The 17482-nt window shown below is 49.6% G+C and overlaps 1 protein-coding gene across 1 annotated transcript; it reads left to right on the top strand.

Annotated features, from left to right (window-relative positions):
* Nucleotides 1-2432: 2432 nt before the first annotated feature.
* LOC135911123 (endothelin-converting enzyme 1-like) lies at nt 2433-16682 on the top strand. The gene is made up of 5 exons (XM_065443248.1): nt 2433-2527; nt 3387-3410; nt 9382-9600; nt 11303-13726; nt 16015-16682. Exons 1-5 carry the CDS (start codon nt 2510-2512, stop codon nt 16591-16593), a joined length of 3264 nt encoding a protein of 1087 aa, XP_065299320.1. The 5' UTR covers nt 2433-2509; the 3' UTR covers nt 16594-16682.
* The last annotated feature ends 800 nt before the right edge of the window (nt 16683-17482 follow it).

Raw genomic sequence — 17482 nt, 5'->3', positions numbered from 1 at the left:
GGTCGTGAGGTCCTCAAAATGGACTTAATTTCTTCAGTTCAAGTTCAGCTGCTTGGTCTCAACTGTGCTGATGCCTTCAATACAGGCGACTCAAATTTATAATACAACAAACTGAATGCATCACCTGTGGAATACCTGTGTTTAATCTGTGTAACAAACTACTGCTATTGTTAACCAGCGAAAATGTGGCTCATACCCACTACGGAAGATTGGCCAAGAAATGAGTGTGTCAAGGCATCTTAAGATTTAGGAAAATGATGCCTACCTGTAGACTTATTTCTTAATATGTAAAAGTTCGTTTTGGAAGGTTTGATAATTACTATTGACTCGTTCGTTCAGGAGTACCGCTCTTGCAACAAGTAGCTGCAGAAAAGTTTCCTCAAATCTCGATCTTGCTAAGTGTCCTACCGCACTTAACCTCAACTCTAACTTGAGATTGAGGTCAGCATTGTTGGCCTGACTTGCAGAATTTGATGACAAAATCATTCAGGTTGACCTCTTGAGGATGCCCACCTTTAGTGGGCAGGCACCAGCATCTGCATAGAAAAGAAACCAGATTTTTGCTTGCTGTTATATGGCGTAGCACACTACGAGGGACTGGCCAAGCTCCTGCTCCAAGAGGGGTCTTTCGGAACGACATCTTTATTTGTGCATGCAGCGTCATCAGGCAAAAAGATCTTGTTAAACCACAAAGGCATGCGAGGTAGCATCACCCTCAGTCATATTGTCAACATAATTGTGAAATAAAAGAGTACAGTGATTGAAGAATGAATGCCTTAAAAGAATGTTACGAGCTCGATGAACTTGAAGAGAAATTTGTGAAATTGCTCTTCTGAGCTCTTACAGCTGTAGTGTAGCAAAAGCGGATCGGTGCTCGTACCCTGCACCCTTGTGTTGTGTATTAATGAGATAATTCTTAGGATACCTCACAAACTTTTGGGTGCCTGTGCTGGTATCTAACTGATTTCCTTTCACGTCAACTTGGTACACTGGGTATTGCAAGGATTGGGAGGTCAATCCCACCGTTCGTAACCAGTTGTCAAGATTGGAGTCGGGCATGAATTAGGTGGTAGCTGGCCCATGCCGTCGTCCAACTTATCCACGCTGAGGACGTTGTTGAAGAAAAGGACTGCTTCTCATCGAGAACGAGGAATATGGGTTTACAGTATCGGCATAAGGACGTTGCAGTTCATCAGTGTAGCATGACTGCGAGAGAAAGTACACTGAGCAGCCGCACAACAGCGGTTTATAAACACTCGGTCCTTCCTCGATCCCCAGGTGAGGGAAACGTTCGACAAGGCACCGCAGACGAGCCGCCTCTCCGCGGGAGGGTACACACACACACACACGTCCGCACAGGTTCACGGTCCCCACCGACGTCAGACGGTCTTCGCTGAACTCGGGCCTTACGTCAGGAAAGGCGCATCTTATTCCCTGAGCTGACCACCGCAGCGCGGCCGCCGGTTCTCCATTGTCTTGCGTCTTGAAAGGCGCGTGGGACGTTGCCGCGAAATACTTTCCCTCGGCAGCTCCCCCGCTCGCGGCAGAACAGGTCGGCGGTGGCGTGTTCAGTCATAAAGCCTGGTTCGTCGAACTCATCTCGGCAATCCCGCGACGCAGAGTGGCGGACGCGGCGCATTGTCCTTGGTACACAGTAGACGTAGTGACGTCGTTTGGCTAGAGGATGGCGGTGGCTTTCCAAGAAAAGTTGACGCCGCTGTCGCAACTGGCTGGCAAAACTTGCACCTCGGCGGGCCGTTCTTTACAGTATGTGCCACTCTTCAAGAAAAAAAAGGATGGGGGGGTCCTTTGAATATTTCCGGCTCTGGTCGGAAAGAAACCCGCGTATATTCAGACACGCTAGATGGCGTCGCCTGTTTAAAGGGAAGTGCGAGAGAGAAGCCCGACATCTTTCTCTGTGAGCCCTGCACGAGGGCAGCTGTGCCAGTGGCTCTACTACCTACACGCCACTTAATTTTATGCCTGTTTTATGCTACGATGCCTCGTGCCTTGTGGAGGACTCATTTCGGCATTGGCAGTACGGTGTTTTGCTACATTGCTTCAATTCACAATGCATTAACCTTGACTGTCATGCTGAGATGTGTTGTGCCGGAAGTTTTGTCAACGAGCGGATTTATGTTGTCAAATAGGTGCATATTCTCGTGTTTCGCTTGCAGAAAAGGCTATACTTGGCACTTTGACAGCTGCTGGAATCCCCGATAGTGGTTATGCGCCATCGTTACACGTAACAGCAATAACTAAAAAGGAAGAAGCGCTACATTGTAAAGCCTTCAAATTTATCTAAATTCATTTCTTTAGCTATTCAAAATTTCTCAATAGTGACTCTTTTCACACTCGGGTAATCTTTTTCTTAAATCACCCGATTCTTGGCCAATCCCCCGTAGTGGGTATGAGCCACTCTCGGAGGAAAGCAAAGCATTTGGCCGATTACACATCTGCCGCAGTCGTCCCCCATTGTGTGCTGGGAGTCCTAAAGCAAGCCATCTGCATGGCTCCTAAACAAGAGGCGAGTCGGCACTTTACTGTATGCATGCAACTGCGTCGGGAGCACATTAAGATTAAACCACTGAATTAGTTTTTTTCTCGGCAAAATTGTTTTTCTCTGCAACCACCCCACGAAATTAGATGGCTTGTGTGGTTAAATGAAAAAGTTAAAATCTAGTGACTGTTGGTAGCGAATTTTTTCTTTAGGCTGTCAGTTTGTTAAACCAATTTTTAAAATTCAAAATTTTCAGAAAACGAAACTATCAAGCTTGCAACTCGACCTCGGCAACGAAATGCGAAATCGCGATTCCGGGAATTGCGTCCAATAGTACATCTAAAGCGGACAAAGTATATATACATGACTCTCAAGTAAACCGCTAATATGCGAGTAGAACTTATGCAAAACCCCTGTAAGCAGTAAATTCGTGTGACATGTAAATTGAAAGATCACATTTGTCCGCTTTGGATTCCCTAACAGGTGTATTTTACAGAACTGCAGTATCTGTTCTTGGCGCAGAGCTACGAACTTCTACACTTGTGCTTCAATTCCTTTTTTCAAACGTACAAATTTTTTGAAAATTTCTTTGAACATATTCACACCCTACATATCAAAATTCCATTTCCTACAGCCACCACAATTTAGCTTTCTCTCTCAAACCCAACAAAATTTCATTAAAATCAACCCAACGGTTATCTCAGAAAGAGATAACGCGAAACGCGTTCCTGCGTTTCGCGTGTATTTAGGAGTCCATCTTGTGTTACAGTAGCGGGTGTGAGCAACACACCCGTACGCGTGTGTATGATGCCTTTCTCTCGCTCTCTCTCTATCTCATCCCCTTTCTCTATTGTTCATGTTTAATCCCATTTATACGACTTTGCAGAAAAGAAAGCGTAAAGCACAGAAGGTAAGTTCGCGTTCATACTTTTTTAGAACCTTCGCTGGCTTCCCCTGGAGATTTACATGTGCTCTAGTGAATTGCACTGATCATGCTAGCCAATAGGCTTCCACCCAGTTATGGGTACGTTCGTTTCGCCTGCACTACTTGAACCAGTTCACGAGGTGCTGCACCCTGCCATTCGTTTCAGCGGTGCAGCAATGGCGCCCGCAGAACCATGACGTTCGTTTCAAAAAGTGCAGGAAAGGTGCAGGGCTGGTTCATGATTTTGCTGCACCCGCTCCACTGTCGGTGCCGACTTGGTGCAGGCATACAGGTGCGAAGCAGCGACGCAGCAGACGACGCAGCACACGGGTGCGAGCACCGTAAAAAGACCGCTTACACACGTGTGATGTGTCTACGCAACTGTAGTGTGTATTTACGCCCCAGAAACCGATCATACCTGCAGTTCAGGATCTCTCAAACTTACGCACTCCATGCACATTAGTCTGACATAGCATAACGCCTACACCGCGTCTGCACCTTTGCATTCGTTTCGAGTGTTTCGCTGGGCCTGCACCTCCGGAATCGAGCTGCACATTTTCTGAACTTCTCGTGAACCGCCGTGAACTGGTTCACAGTGGTGCAGGCGAATCGAACAGACCTATATGAGATTGGTGCTTGTCAGTAATATCTTCCACCCAGTGATATAGGAAAGGGAATAGAGAAATCACTAGGTTGGAACAAAATCTTTGTTTGAAATGTCGCTTTATTCGAATTTCTGCGAGACCCCGGCTACAGTTCATGCATTTTATACTGGGTCATTTAAGTGGAGTGGCGAATTGCTGACGCCCGATCTCGGAGGCCATGCTGGAGCACGAAGTTCGAAGGGCGAAATCTGTACGAGACAGCTGGGTGCAGCACCGTATGTTGAGTGCCACTTGCTATTCGCACCCTGCTATTCTAGCAAAATAACCTGGGTAGACGAAGAGCGCTGCGAAGGCAACGTCGCCACGTCGTTGCAGGATCCAATTGGGACTGCAGCTGTATCGCGTCTGCACGGAGCTGCAGCAGCTCCATGCAGACGGGCGTCATCAGAATCCCGCTGTTGTGTCGCCCCTATCGAGTGCATCTTTCTTTCAATATGCTGCACTTTACAAGCCAACGTGCAACTTTAGAAGGCAGCGGCATTTGCCCCTTCAAAGGCGGATGCACACGCGCCTCCACCAAGGGCCGCGCACTCTAGACCAATCTAGTAACGTTGCTCTAGACTGACGTTATTCATCGGCGGCGGTGCACGGCTGTGTTTCTTTGGCGGCGGCGGTACCGGCGGCGTGGGAACCGAAACCACAAAATTAAAAAGCCGTTTCGCTACATCCTTCTTTGCTAAACTGGTCGAAATTCTGGCCTTTTCATGCTAAGGCATGATAGGACCGAATACAGGAGTGTTGTAAGTGAGAGAAATACAAAACGTTTTGCAAGCTTTCTGCTTTTCAGCCGACATATTAAAAAAAAAAGGGCACATATCTAGAATTGTCTGAGTTGAGTGTGTTTGTATATTCCATACTCCACGAATATGCAGAGCGTTGCTGTTGCGCCGCAGTTTTCTTTTTTGCAATGCCTCGGTTTATATGAGATATCTTGTCGTTGACTAAAGAATGAGTAAAGAGCAAATTAAGGCGCAATAAACCAGGACAGAAGAACACAAACGAGCACAAACCGTTCTTCTTCTGTCCTGGTTTATTGCGCCTTGCTCTTTACTCATTCAAGCATTAACCAACTAGCCCAAGCAAAAGGTTTTACTTGAGCAAAGAGTCACTGAATTTGTCCAGAACTGCTAAGCCAGCACCGACGCCCGTGACACCCTCTGTAGATATGTTAACATTGTTTCCGCTTGTTCTGAATTGGCTCGGGTTTGTACAGGTCTGTTCGATTAGCCTGCACCATTGTGAACCAGTCAGTTCACGGCGGTTCACGAGAAGTTCAGAAATTCTGCAGCTCGATATCTGAGGTGAAGGCTCAGCGAGACACAAGAAACGAATGCAAACGTGCAGATGCATTGCTGGCGTTATGTTATGGACTAATGTGCACGGAGTGCGTAAGTTTGAGAGGTCCTGAACTGCAGGTATGGTCAGCTTCTGGGGCGTAAATGCACGCCACACTTCCGTAAAGCCACATCAGAGGTGCCTAAGCGGGGTTTTAACTACGCTGGCGCCCGTCTGCTGCGTCGTCTGCTGCGCCGCTGCTTTGCACCTGTACGCCTGCACTAAGTCGGCACCGACAGTGGAGTGGGTGCAGCAAAATGAACCAGCCCTGTACCTTTCCTGCAGCTTTCCTGCAGTTAATTGCAGCTGCAGCGATTGGTGTCAGTTGCATACAATTTTTATATGAATGCTGAGAAACAGCACCCTGCATTAGACAAGCAAAAATACTTTTTTTTACGCGTAGAAATGTAGAAAAACTCGTTCACACGCAACGGCCGGATAAATGCGAATCTTCCAACCGGCACCTTAAACACATCGGGGCCAGAAATTTCTATCTTGCTACAAGTTATTGCATCTCTTGCATTGATGTCACTATCAGACATTTCGCCGATACTACCCACAAATACAGTGCCTACGACCTTCAAGCCGTGATTCCGACGTTCCGAGGCCGCTGTTTCTTCTCGTTGCGCCATATTACGCTTTTGGAAAATAAGTTTCGGAATCCCACGTTGCGCTGACTTGTGACGACACGCATACGCAGACGCGTGGAGAGCAGTTACTTTTGTTTGTATTGTGTTATTCATTGCTTCCCTGCTTGACATGATACTATGCTTGAGACAGGCAAAATAATTAAACAATTAAGACAACACAAAACTCAAACGAAGCTGGATTGACTTAAAAAAGAAATTGTTATACCTTTTTAAATGGCGCGCCGATCTTACCGACAAGAAACATCGGCGCGCGCCGTTCGTTCTCATTTGCTGCAGATGGCTGAAGCTTTGAGATGCTTTGAGCTTAACAAGTGGCGCCGCTTGTGAGGTGGAGCGCTACTAATTGGTCGTTGCCGAGCGCTAGCGTGTGCGGGTCATTGGAAGCGTCATTGGGGCGAAAGTATGGCGGACTTTGCGATTCAATTTCGGTGCTTTAGTTTCGGTTCTGGATTCCGGAGCTTATTCGGGTTAGAAAATGTCAATTTTGCGGCTCTTAAATATGTTTGCGCCGGTGACATGAACGTGAGATATGTAAGTTTCTGTGGAGGCGTTAGGTCGGTCTTTTACGCTTCCAATGACCGGCTGGCGGAGCAAGCTGTTCTTTGGTTGCAAAGAGGAAGGCGCTTGCTCAACGTCTGCAATCTGACTGGAAGAAGAGACATGCACCTCTCGTACACTTGTTCAGCGCTTGTCTGTTTTTGTGTTATAATTAGCCACAGACCGTATCATACTTAACTTAGTCTAAGCTTCCAATGTTCCAAACAAAAATATACGGTTGTAAGCAGCGCAAATGAAAGCTCTTCCACTGTATGGTATTAAATATGGCAGCACAAATCGGGGACGTCAAATTGACGCCTTTGGCGCCACGGCTTGAATAGCGAAATTCGGCCCTGGTGCTTACCACTAATAATCGATGGTTAAAGAAACACAATGTGATATTTTCAACGCTCTAGCACTCTGAACTGGTTTAGCACTTACGTTTAGGGTCAATTTAGAAAGGTGTTATAGGAAGAAAAAAATATTGGGAGGCCCGTTCCTCGACGGCTACGACCCTGCACCTAAAGTGCTGTAATGGTTGGGGTCGGACATGAAATAGATGGTAGCTGGCCCATGCCGTCGTCCAACTCATCCACGCTGAGGACTTTGCTGAAGGAAAGGACGTGTTCTCGTCGAGAACGAGGAATATGGGATTTATTTACGGTATCTACATGAGAACGTTACAGTTCATCAGTCTAACGTGACTGAAAGATGGATGCACACTCATCCAAAGATGGATGCATGCTCCCAGAGTTGACCCCGCAGACAGTGGCCGCCGCGTCTGCCCATTGACTGACGACTTCTAAGGCCCGCGAGACGGCGCCGCAAAACACCTTCCAGGAGTTCCACCGCTTCAAACAAATGGTGATGGCGAATCCACTAACAATACTTGATCCGCCGACCGTGCCTAGACATGGCGGTGCCGATGGGCTGGGTACTGTCGTATTGTCGTCCTTTCAAAGTGAGTTGCCGCAGTAGACATGGTACACTCTTAGGCAAAGTTACACCCTTTGGCTTGCCCTTTCTGCCACACAACAATAATCGTTATCTGCCTTGATGCGTTTCCTTTCTTTAACGCTGCGAGCCCAGAACTTTCCAGTAACGAACGGCACGCGCGTTATCAGAAGAGGCACTCCAAAGGGTGTAAACTGTTCTATGCTGATAACGCGCGTGCCGTTCGTTACTGGAAAGTACCGGGCTCGCAGCGTTAAAGAAAGGAAACGCATCAAGGCAGATAACGATTATTGTTGTGTGGCAGAAGGGGCAAGCCAAAGGGTGTAACTTTGCCTAAGAGTGCACTCTAAGAACAGTTTACACCCTTTGGCTTGCCCCTTCTGCCACACAAAAATAGTCATCTGCCTTGATGCGTTTCCTTTCTTTATCGCTGCGAGCCCGGAACTTTCCAGTAACGAACGGCACACGCGTTATCAGCATAGAACAGTTTACACCCTTTGGAGTGTCTCTTCTGATAACGCGCGTGCCGTTCGTCACTGGAAAGTTCCGGGCTTGCAGCGATAAAGAAAGGAAACGCATCAAGGCAGATGACGATTATTTTTGTGTGGCAGAAGGGGCAAGCCAAAGAGTGTTAACTGTTCTTAGAGTGTGATAGCGCCGTTCGGTTGGGAACTGTCGTATTGCCGTCCTTAGAAAGCGAGTCGCCGCAGTATTTAGGCATGGTGGTGCCGTTCGGTTGGGGACTGTCGCTTTCCCGAAGATCACAAGCCTCCACTGGTCGAACGTGACAGTGCGCTGGCTAGTTCTGTGGCTAACTTATGACTTAACTTATGACAGTGACGTAATGCAGTGGAATCTTATGATAGCTTATCTCATCGAAATTCACCAACGTCTTGTCCGTAGCCCTGCAAACAAAGCGCCGATTAGAAGGTGGTCTAGCTCTTTGAAAAGGGTGCTGGTTAGTTTTATGGCTATATATAGCCTTGTGCTATAAAAAATTTTTTTCGTTCATGACATCGAGCTTGGTCTGCATCAGCGACGAGAGGAGGCGTAGTTAAAAACTGAGTATTGCTTATGACCTGTCGTCGCATACCGAAGCCTATACGCGAAAGTTGCACGAGGTCGCGGGATCGAATCCCGGCCACGGCGGCCGCATTTCGATGGGGGCGAAATGCGAAAACACCCATGTGCTTAGATTTAGGTGCACGTTAAAGAACCCCAGGTCAAAATTTCCAGAGTCCTCCACTACGGCGTGCCTCATAATCAGAAAGTGGTTTTGGCACGTAAAACCCCAAATATTAATTATATTATACGCGAAAGTTCGATAGCGATAACTATTAAAACTTTATTTCATGCAGCCTTGGTGTCTGGTGCCGCAGCTATCATCATGGTTACTTTTCAGAAAAAGGAAACGTCATTTGTCCCCATCACCAAATCTATGTCGCCCCTCGGGGCGCATTCACACCGGTGATTGACAGAGGTCGCGCGACCGACCGCGACTGGCGACCAAGGGGCTGCTCGCGGCGATTGGCAAGCGTGACCGGCCCGCCGCCTCACCGAAATATAATCGCGATTTATGCCTTCACTTGTGCTCCCACCGTCATCGCTCTGTAGGTCGCCATCGCCTGCTTCTGCGCTGCTCTTTTGGTTCAGTAGTTTTGCGACTGCCGTCGCGCCGGCGATAAACCGAGCAGCGAGCGACTCACCCAAAACAACTGCTTTTCCACCAAAGTGCGACCAACGTGGTCGCAAACCACGCACTCTTTATAAACCCGTAAACGTGTCAAAATATTTAGCGCGCGGTGTGGAAACAAGCGCGCATCGCAGGGCGAGATTTCCTCGCCTTCCAGCACGGACCCGGATGGAGTCACGATTCCGTTGTCCGAGAGCAACATTGCCAGCGCGTCCTCAGCGCCGGTTTCGCAGCTGAATGCCCCCGGTCGCCGCCGTCCAGGGCGTGACCACCGAAGCCGGGGCAGGCGGTCGTCGCTGGCGGGAGCCGCCTCCCCTCCGGGTGACCGCAGGGACGTCGAGGTACACATCGATTTGCGCCTGCCCCGTACAGTCGAACGCCTTTAAATTGTCTAACGAAGTGCCCGGATTATCCTTTGCCATGTAGGTCACCTCGTTATAAATGTCGCATTCCTTAGAGCAGTAGCTAAGGCAAAATAAGCGTACTTATTTCATATCAAACTTTACTCGCACCATGCTGAAGTGTTACGAAAAGATTACGACGGGCGCCGTTTACGAAGCTATATAGCTATATTACCTGTCTTCTGGTTTACGCCCACATACGCGCAGTTTCGTTCTTCAAGCCAGAAATGCTGAGTCATCTTCAGTGTGTTATTCAGGCTTTGACGGGGTTTCCATGTTCTGATGTGACCAATGAAGCGAACATTGTTTCGATAGACAAGCAAGTCTGCTGTAATATTAATTCTTGTTGTGGCGTTCACAATACATGTAGGGGCGGACAAAGCCTTCAAGAAACGAGGAACAAGTGCGTTGGCGCCCCTCCTCTTTTTGATCGCCGCTTGACTTCTCCACCTGCAGTCCTCGGGCGCATACTGCACACTCCTACAACTTTTTCTTCCTCTTCCTTTCTTGGCATTGAATGTGGCAGGCGACACTGCCTTGGAACACGTACTACGTGTTTCAGCAAGGTCTTCGTAAAGCAGTGGACTTATGATAGTGACTTATGATTTTGTTTCATCTCGACTTGATCACAACCATAAAGTCCATGCCCCTCACCAAAACACTGCAACATACTCGCACTCTTTCCTGCCCAAAACCAGCCTCGACTGGAACAATCTTCCCGCCTCATTAGTTAACATTACCAACTGTGACCATTTTCGTGAAGCTCTTTCCAGCGAAATTTAACGCATTCCACCATTTTTTTTTCTTCTCTATGTTGGTTGGAAACTTCATCTTTTAGTGTCTCAATCGGTTGCAATGGTATGTTCTTGCCGTAATCATTGTACAAGCCGTGCATGACAGTGTGAATTTTTGTTATTAGAAATTACATTCATTCCCATTTTTTGAAATTTTTGATTGTGTATGTGCAAATAACTGAACTTATATTGAATGATTGACCCCCTCCCCTCTATAATGCTTGTATGCCTTGAGGGTACAATAAATAAATAAATAAATAAATAAATAAATAAATAAATAAATAAATAAATAAATAACGCAGTGGACTATATGTTATCAAAATTATTCACCAACTTTTTATCAATATAGCCAAGTCGCCAAAGCGTCAACTTGAAATTGGCCTAGCTCGTTGAAAAACTTCCAAATGTCGGGAACGATAATTTTAAGACAGATAACATTTGAAACACAGCCGAACGCCATTAGAACGAACGCCTTTTACGAAATTACCTGTACATATAACGAAGGGGACATGGCCAGCTTTCTAAATGTTCCATTTCAACGAACGCTCTTACCTTTCCGTGCCTCTCCCATCGATCTCCAATAACCGCTGTCTTGTGTCAGCTGATTCCATTATATGCCTGCAAATTTCCTAATGTCATCACGCTACCTACACCTATGCCATCGACTGCGTTTCTCTACCGTTGGCACACTTTTGTAACTAATAGACTAACGTTTATTTACTCTACGCATTACGTGACCAGTCTCGTCCTATCTATTGTTTTGTTTCTTGGTGACATTTAGCTGAGGGACAGCCGGTATACATGCTTTGTGCACTAACTTTATACATTTGTTTATTTCCTAATACCAGGTGGCTTCAAGCGCTAGGAACTTCGCTGAGGAGGCCGCAAGGACCGCCGTTCCTGATGACACAGGCTCGATTACATTGAAACGAATTCAAAGTCAGCCTTCAGAGGAGAAATATTCCTCGTCGATGACAGCAGGCAAGGCACCGTGTAGAAGTAGGCGAAAGTCCTCCGGGGGGACGCAGCAAAAGTCAGTGGCGAAGTCTTCGCAGCGGGAGGAACTGCTGGCCGCCCCAAGAAGTGCTGCGTCTCCAGGCAGAAGCATTTCCACGACCGCTGCGGCGCACGGACGAGCCGCGCCGCCAAAGCCAATTACTGACCATGCTGCACCTCAAACGCGCCCTTCTCAGATTAGAGCGGAAGACCATGGCAGCACGTCTTTTGAGAAGCTTGCGCACTCGTCTTCGAAGCGGGTGCCTTCGGAGAAGCAGGTTACCCCGTCCAGGCGCGCATCTTCTGGAGGTGCCGGGCGCCCGCCTTCCTACTCCAGTTCAGTTGCACGGTCGCGGTCAGCGTCCCGAAGCCACCAGACTTTGCTTTCTGAACGAAGTTTGCCTCGTGACAAAGCTTCCACGCTCGTTCCGACCATGGAGTCGCCTTCGACAGCTCTTGGAAAGATCGAAAGACTTTCTTTGTTGGCGTCTTCTCCGAGGACGCAGGATTCGAGAAAGGGCGATGACGACAGAGTGTATTCGTTGATTATGAATCATGCTTCGACCAGAGACTCCGCTTCTCCCCTTTCACCTGACCGGTGGTCCAGCAGACGCACATCGAGGTTGCCGACGCCCGACAAGGCGCGCACTGGCCAAGAATCACCGGCAGTTCCGCCGATGCGCACTGCGCCCGAGATTTCTGAGGCTCGCGAGAAAATGCCGGCGACGCCGCAAAGGAAGCGGAGCAAGACGTCACTGTCTCGAAGGGGAAGCTTGCGCGAGGGCGCCTTCATGTCGGAACACCAAAACTACAGCCCCGTCATCGTCGGCTGCTCGGCGCTCGTCGTGGCCAGCTTTTGCGTCGTCGTCGTTGTCGTCCTCCTGCTCACGTCGCCGGACAAGCGCGGCCGCGTCGCCTGCGAGTCGGCAGCCTGCGTCGAACTCAACGACATGCTCAAATCCAGCGTGAACGCGAGCGTGCAGCCGTGCGTCAACTTCTACAAGTACGTGTGCGGTCCGCCGTTTGCGGGTGACCACACCTCGGTGTACCGCCAGCTCGTGGAAAGATTCGGCCGCGCCCTGATTTCCTTCGCCAACGACGACTTCGTGGTCTCCGCCATCGGTCAGACTCCGGTCCAGAAGGTCGCGCTCTTTCTGCGGACCTGCTTGCTTGCGAACACGTATACCGACGAGCAGACTGAGCTGGCCAAGTTTAGGGGGAAGCTTATGGAGATCGGTGTCGTGTGGCCTAACTTTTCCCAGGCGCCCAACGTTATAGGTACGGCGGCCAAGGTGTACGCGACGTTCCGAGTGGCTCCCTTGCTTGACATCAAGAGGAGCCGCGTCGGCGAAGAAGGCGATCCATACGCGAGCGTTGGACCCGGCACCGTCCTTCCCACTTGGAAAGAAAAGAGAGACAGGATGCGGCTCTCCAAAACTTATGAAGTGTTCTACGCAGACACCGTCGCGTTTTACGCGGGACAGAGCAGCAGGCCGAGTCGCTCGGAGTTCAAGAAGTTCGAGGACTTGGAGAGCGTAGTCCTGGAAAAGCTCGTTTACAACGGTAGGAGCCGCGCAGACTACGTGCACCATCTGCACACCGTGAGCTCGCTCGAGACTTTCACGCCGAATGTGAAAGCCGGGGTGTGGCAGGCTCTGGTCACCAATGACTTGGGACTTGCAACATCGGCAGAGGTTAGAGTTCGCAATCCGGAGTATCTGAAGCGTTTCAACGACGTCCTCGGGGAAGTACCAGAGCAAGATCTGCACTTTTACCTCGATTGGTGCGTGTTGCAAGCGATGGGTCGTTTCATAAGCGCGTCACTCTCGAACCTGTGGTACACCGGGTCGGCGACAGCGCGTGACCCGACGGCTAGCGGAGACCCGTCTTTCAGCACGCCCAACGCGGCCGACTGCTTGCAGCTGACGGAGTCCCTGCTCGGCTGGTCGCTGTTCCAGCACTTCGCGGTGGCCAAGCTCAACCAGAGCGTCATGAACAGCGTGAAAGTTATGGCGGACATAATCGGCACAGGTCTCGTCAGGCGACTAGAAGTTGCACCCTGGCTCAGCCAAATGGATCCTCCGCACTCAGTCGAGGTCTTGGTAACCAAGGCTGACTTCGAAGACGTGCTCAATCAGAGCTCGCGGTTTTCGGTGCCGGGCGCTCTGGCCGCTGCATTGGCTAACGTGAGCGACATGCACAATTCGTCGTTCTTCACCAACTGGGTGAACGCCGCCGCGACGACGGCCCGGCTTCCGAAAAGTACTTGGGACCAGGTAGGTGCCGCCTGTCGTAGACGTCCTGGAAATGTGCACTATATGTAGCCCACGTCCGGTGTGCCGTTTGGGTATACCTGTTGCAAAAGCTGGCGGGGGGGGGGGGGGCGAAAGTGGTCATGCTCACCTCGAACTTCCTGTCATGTGACAGCGCTAAAGTTGCCGGTACTTATAGTGTAATATCGACGTATAGAGATATACTGAGACACGTTATATATAGATCTCTTATAGGCGCTAATAAGACTATTGAGTGGTTAACGGAGACCCGATGCACTGCGATATTTCCGGTCGGATCGTAAGCAATTTGGCTTCAGAACTTTTGCTACAGATAGTACCTTCGCAATGCTCTCATGATACTGATCCCGGTACGAGCAACTTAAATTGCATTTCAACGTTTCTAGAACAAATGAACAAAAAAATCGGCGTGTCTCCCGAAGGGCGAACCTGTATCGCTACAGCGATAGCGAGGCATTAGAATATCATGCGAAGTAAGACTCGTATTTTTATGGCCAGTATAAACAGGTGGTGTTACGCCGTATAGACGTGGCGTTACGCCGCCCAAAGACACATGTCTTTGGGCGGCGTAAGGCTTGTCTATACAAGCCGGCGTAAGGCTTGTCTATGAGACAAGCCGGCGTTACCGGCTTGTCTCACTCGTGACCTACGAGCACTCACGGTTACAACGCTGGTGCGACGAGCATCGCCGGTAACGTCCCGAAGCGAATGTTCCGTGATTCCGTTCCTTTCACTGCTTCACTGCCCCTATTGCCGTGTACTTTCAATCCCCCTCCGTTCTCCACTGCTGGCCGCCGTTCAGGTTTCAGCCCATAGCTACTGCGGCCAGCGGCAATTTTAACGTTACGGGCCCCGTGTCGCATAAAATCCGGCGTCGGCATGTTGCGTCGGACCTTTATTAGGAAAAAGGCATTCCGAACCACAACCACGCAGGCACTGCGCGTGGCGCAGAGGCGTTACTGAACTAATGGAATTCCCCAAATTAAGAGGCATCAGGGAAATCGTAAGGTACAACCTAAACACAACCTACAGATAGCGTCGGATTGTAATTTGAATATACCAGAAAACATAATTCTGTTACGCGGAAACTCAAACATATAAACCCCTTTGCCAGCGTTTCCATTCATAGAGCGGCGTGCTGCGTTCGGTTCCTCGCAACACCATCCAGATGGCGCTCGCCTCCGCGCATCCGCGGCCCACGCAAGAGGCCGCGTTTCTACCAGAAAGCTCGCCCGCTCGCCTTCGTGCGTAGCGTTCGCCGCCAGCGTTTCCCGGTAAACATTATGGATGCATACGCTGCAGTTGCCGAGCAGCGTGGGAAGCAGTCAGGGATCTTTGAGTGCTGTCACGTTCCTCTTTCTGTGGCTATGAAGGAAAATCTACGGAGGCAAAGCGCACACAAGTGAGAGCGCTTCTGAAAAGAGTGCCGCGTGTTGATCCACGTTAGTTTAGGCTGGAAACATAAACACCTTATTAGCAACAGTTCAATAAGACTGAACGCACCACTGACTGTAAATGTTTACCTATTTTGCGGTTTTTCCCTTCCGCGTCCGGGGAAACACTAAACCGTCGCACGCGAAAGCTGCGTCGATTCAGCTTCTGTTCCGAGCAACCAAAAGCACTGTCAAACGCTGCCGGTCTACTTGGCGCTTTAACACATGTTTAGCAGCCACGCGCCCGTAGCTTACCCTTCAAAACCTTCAAAAAGTATAGATATATTTAGAATAAACAACCAATTACTACTACTACTACTACCCGCGAAGCTTGTCAGATGAAGTGACCTTAAGCACGGCGCGTGGGAAGACCACGCGGATCGAGGCACCATGCCTTTTCGGCTCGTACTCGCTGTCGCCCTCGCGCCCGCGACAGACCACGTGATCTCAACCATTCGGCGATCCTTCGCACCCAGGACTGCTGTATGCAGGCCGACGGCGCGAAGGCACCTGAAGTGACCAGAATGATTGCTATCGCAATGAATCGCAAGTCACACTCGTTGTAGTAGCTATATAGCCTGTCGCATGGCGTGGCGTATGTAGGGGTCGTGGGTTCGGTCCCGGCCGCGGATGAGCGCATTCTGATGGGGGCGGAATGCAGAAACACTCGTTTCCGTGCATTGGTTGCACGTCAGAGAGCCACAGGTGGTGGAAATCAATCCGGAGCACCCCCCTTCCCCCTCCCCCGCGCCTCAAATCAGATCGTGATTTTGGCACGTGAGAACCCAGCTTTTTCCTTTTCTTTATATAAACAAGTCAACGCACAAATACGTTTCGCAGGTTTCAACCAGCTACATCGCGGACATAAGAAACAACGACCACTTCGTCGCCTTCGACCCGGCAAGACAGTCCGTACGCCTCCCTCCTTACTTCGCCATGGTGCCCGTGTTCCACCGGGACGTCACCGACAGCGCCAACTACGGCGGCCTGGGCGCGATCCTTGGAGCCGCGTCCATTCACCTTCTCGTGTCGAGGCTGTCGCGCAACGAATCACTCGCTCCGCTGCTCGCCGAAGCTGGCCGGAGACTGGACTGCTACGCCAAACCGGCGGCGGAAAACGCGACTGCGTTTCCCCGCGAACGCGTGTACCTCGCCGCCTCGCTGCCTGCTGTCTGGGAAACGTACCATAACCGCAAGCTCCTCGGCGTAGGCGATCATCGAGGGCTGAGGGACTTCTCGAGCGAGAAGTCCTTCTTCGTGACGATGTGCTATTTGCTCTGCGACGGCCGAGACGATCCGGAAGCTGCTGAGTTTGCCTGCAACGCGGCCGTCAAGAACATCAAGGCTTTCAGTGTCGCCTACCACTGCGAGAGGGACTCGCCCATGCACCCGAGGCACAAGTGCCAGCTGTTCAAATAGATGGAACCGGTGGCGAGTTTATCAGGCTACATACTGTATATCAGTGGGATTAGCGGCGGAATCGAACGACAGCACATTTTACGTATTGATTCTGCGCATCTGTTATATGTACCATATATATCTATATATATATCTATACATATACATCCATATATATGTACGTATATCTCTGGAGGCAGACGGAAATAACGGAGAATTGACGAACTGCACACACTTTAACCTTTGGGTTTCAGACACTCTGTTGCTATGGGGCATAATTGTGGGACAGCGTGAGTTTAGATAAGTGCATATTTTACCTTCGCTCGTCTTTGACAATGCAAACTTTGGCTGCCGGCTGACTTATTATGAATGATACGATATAGGGGAGCGGTGATTTAACAATAAATAAAATACTTCCGTCTGCCTCGCAGCCCCCTCTGCCAACTCAGTGAGAGAGTGATTGATTGATTGATTGATTGATTGATTGATTGATTGATTGATTGATTTTTATAGCCTCGTCCTCTTGCGGACGGGGTAAGGGGAACTATTGTCGAAGCTTGTTTGGAAACATTTTTTTTTTTAATGCAACGAGCATTATCTGGTCCTTTGCTTGACAGAAGTCTAAGGTGTTCCTGATTCTATTTGCGATTACCTTAGTAAATAGCTTGTAGGCAACGGACAGTAAGCTGATCGGTCCATAATTTTTCAAGTCTTTGGCGTCCCCTTTCTTATGGATTAGGTTGATGTTAGCGTTCTTCCAAGATTCCGGTACGCTCGAGGTCATGAGGCATTGCGTATACAGGGTGGCCAGTTTCTCTAGTACAATCTGTCCACCATCCTTCAACAAATCTGCTGTTACCTGATCCTCCCCAGCTGCCTTCCCCCTTTGCATATCTCCCAAGGCTTTCTT

Source organism: Dermacentor albipictus, chromosome 9, assembly GCF_038994185.2.
Source record: "Dermacentor albipictus isolate Rhodes 1998 colony chromosome 9, USDA_Dalb.pri_finalv2, whole genome shotgun sequence".
In the NCBI taxonomy this organism is placed as follows: domain Eukaryota; kingdom Metazoa; phylum Arthropoda; class Arachnida; order Ixodida; family Ixodidae; genus Dermacentor; species Dermacentor albipictus.
The sequence above is the reverse complement of the archived record's forward strand: the minus strand, read 5'-3'. Positions and strand labels throughout refer to the sequence as shown.

What these genes read in the sequence shown, in the direction of transcription:
- LOC135911123 (XM_065443248.1), top strand. An exon ending in GAAAGCGTAAAGCACAGAAG is followed by an intron (nt 3,411 to 9,381) that starts GTAAGTTCGCGT and finishes TGTGGAAACAAG; the next exon opens with CGCGCATCGCAGGGCGAGAT. An exon ending in CGAAAAGTACTTGGGACCAG is followed by an intron (nt 13,727 to 16,014) that starts GTAGGTGCCGCC and finishes TACGTTTCGCAG; the next exon opens with GTTTCAACCAGCTACATCGC.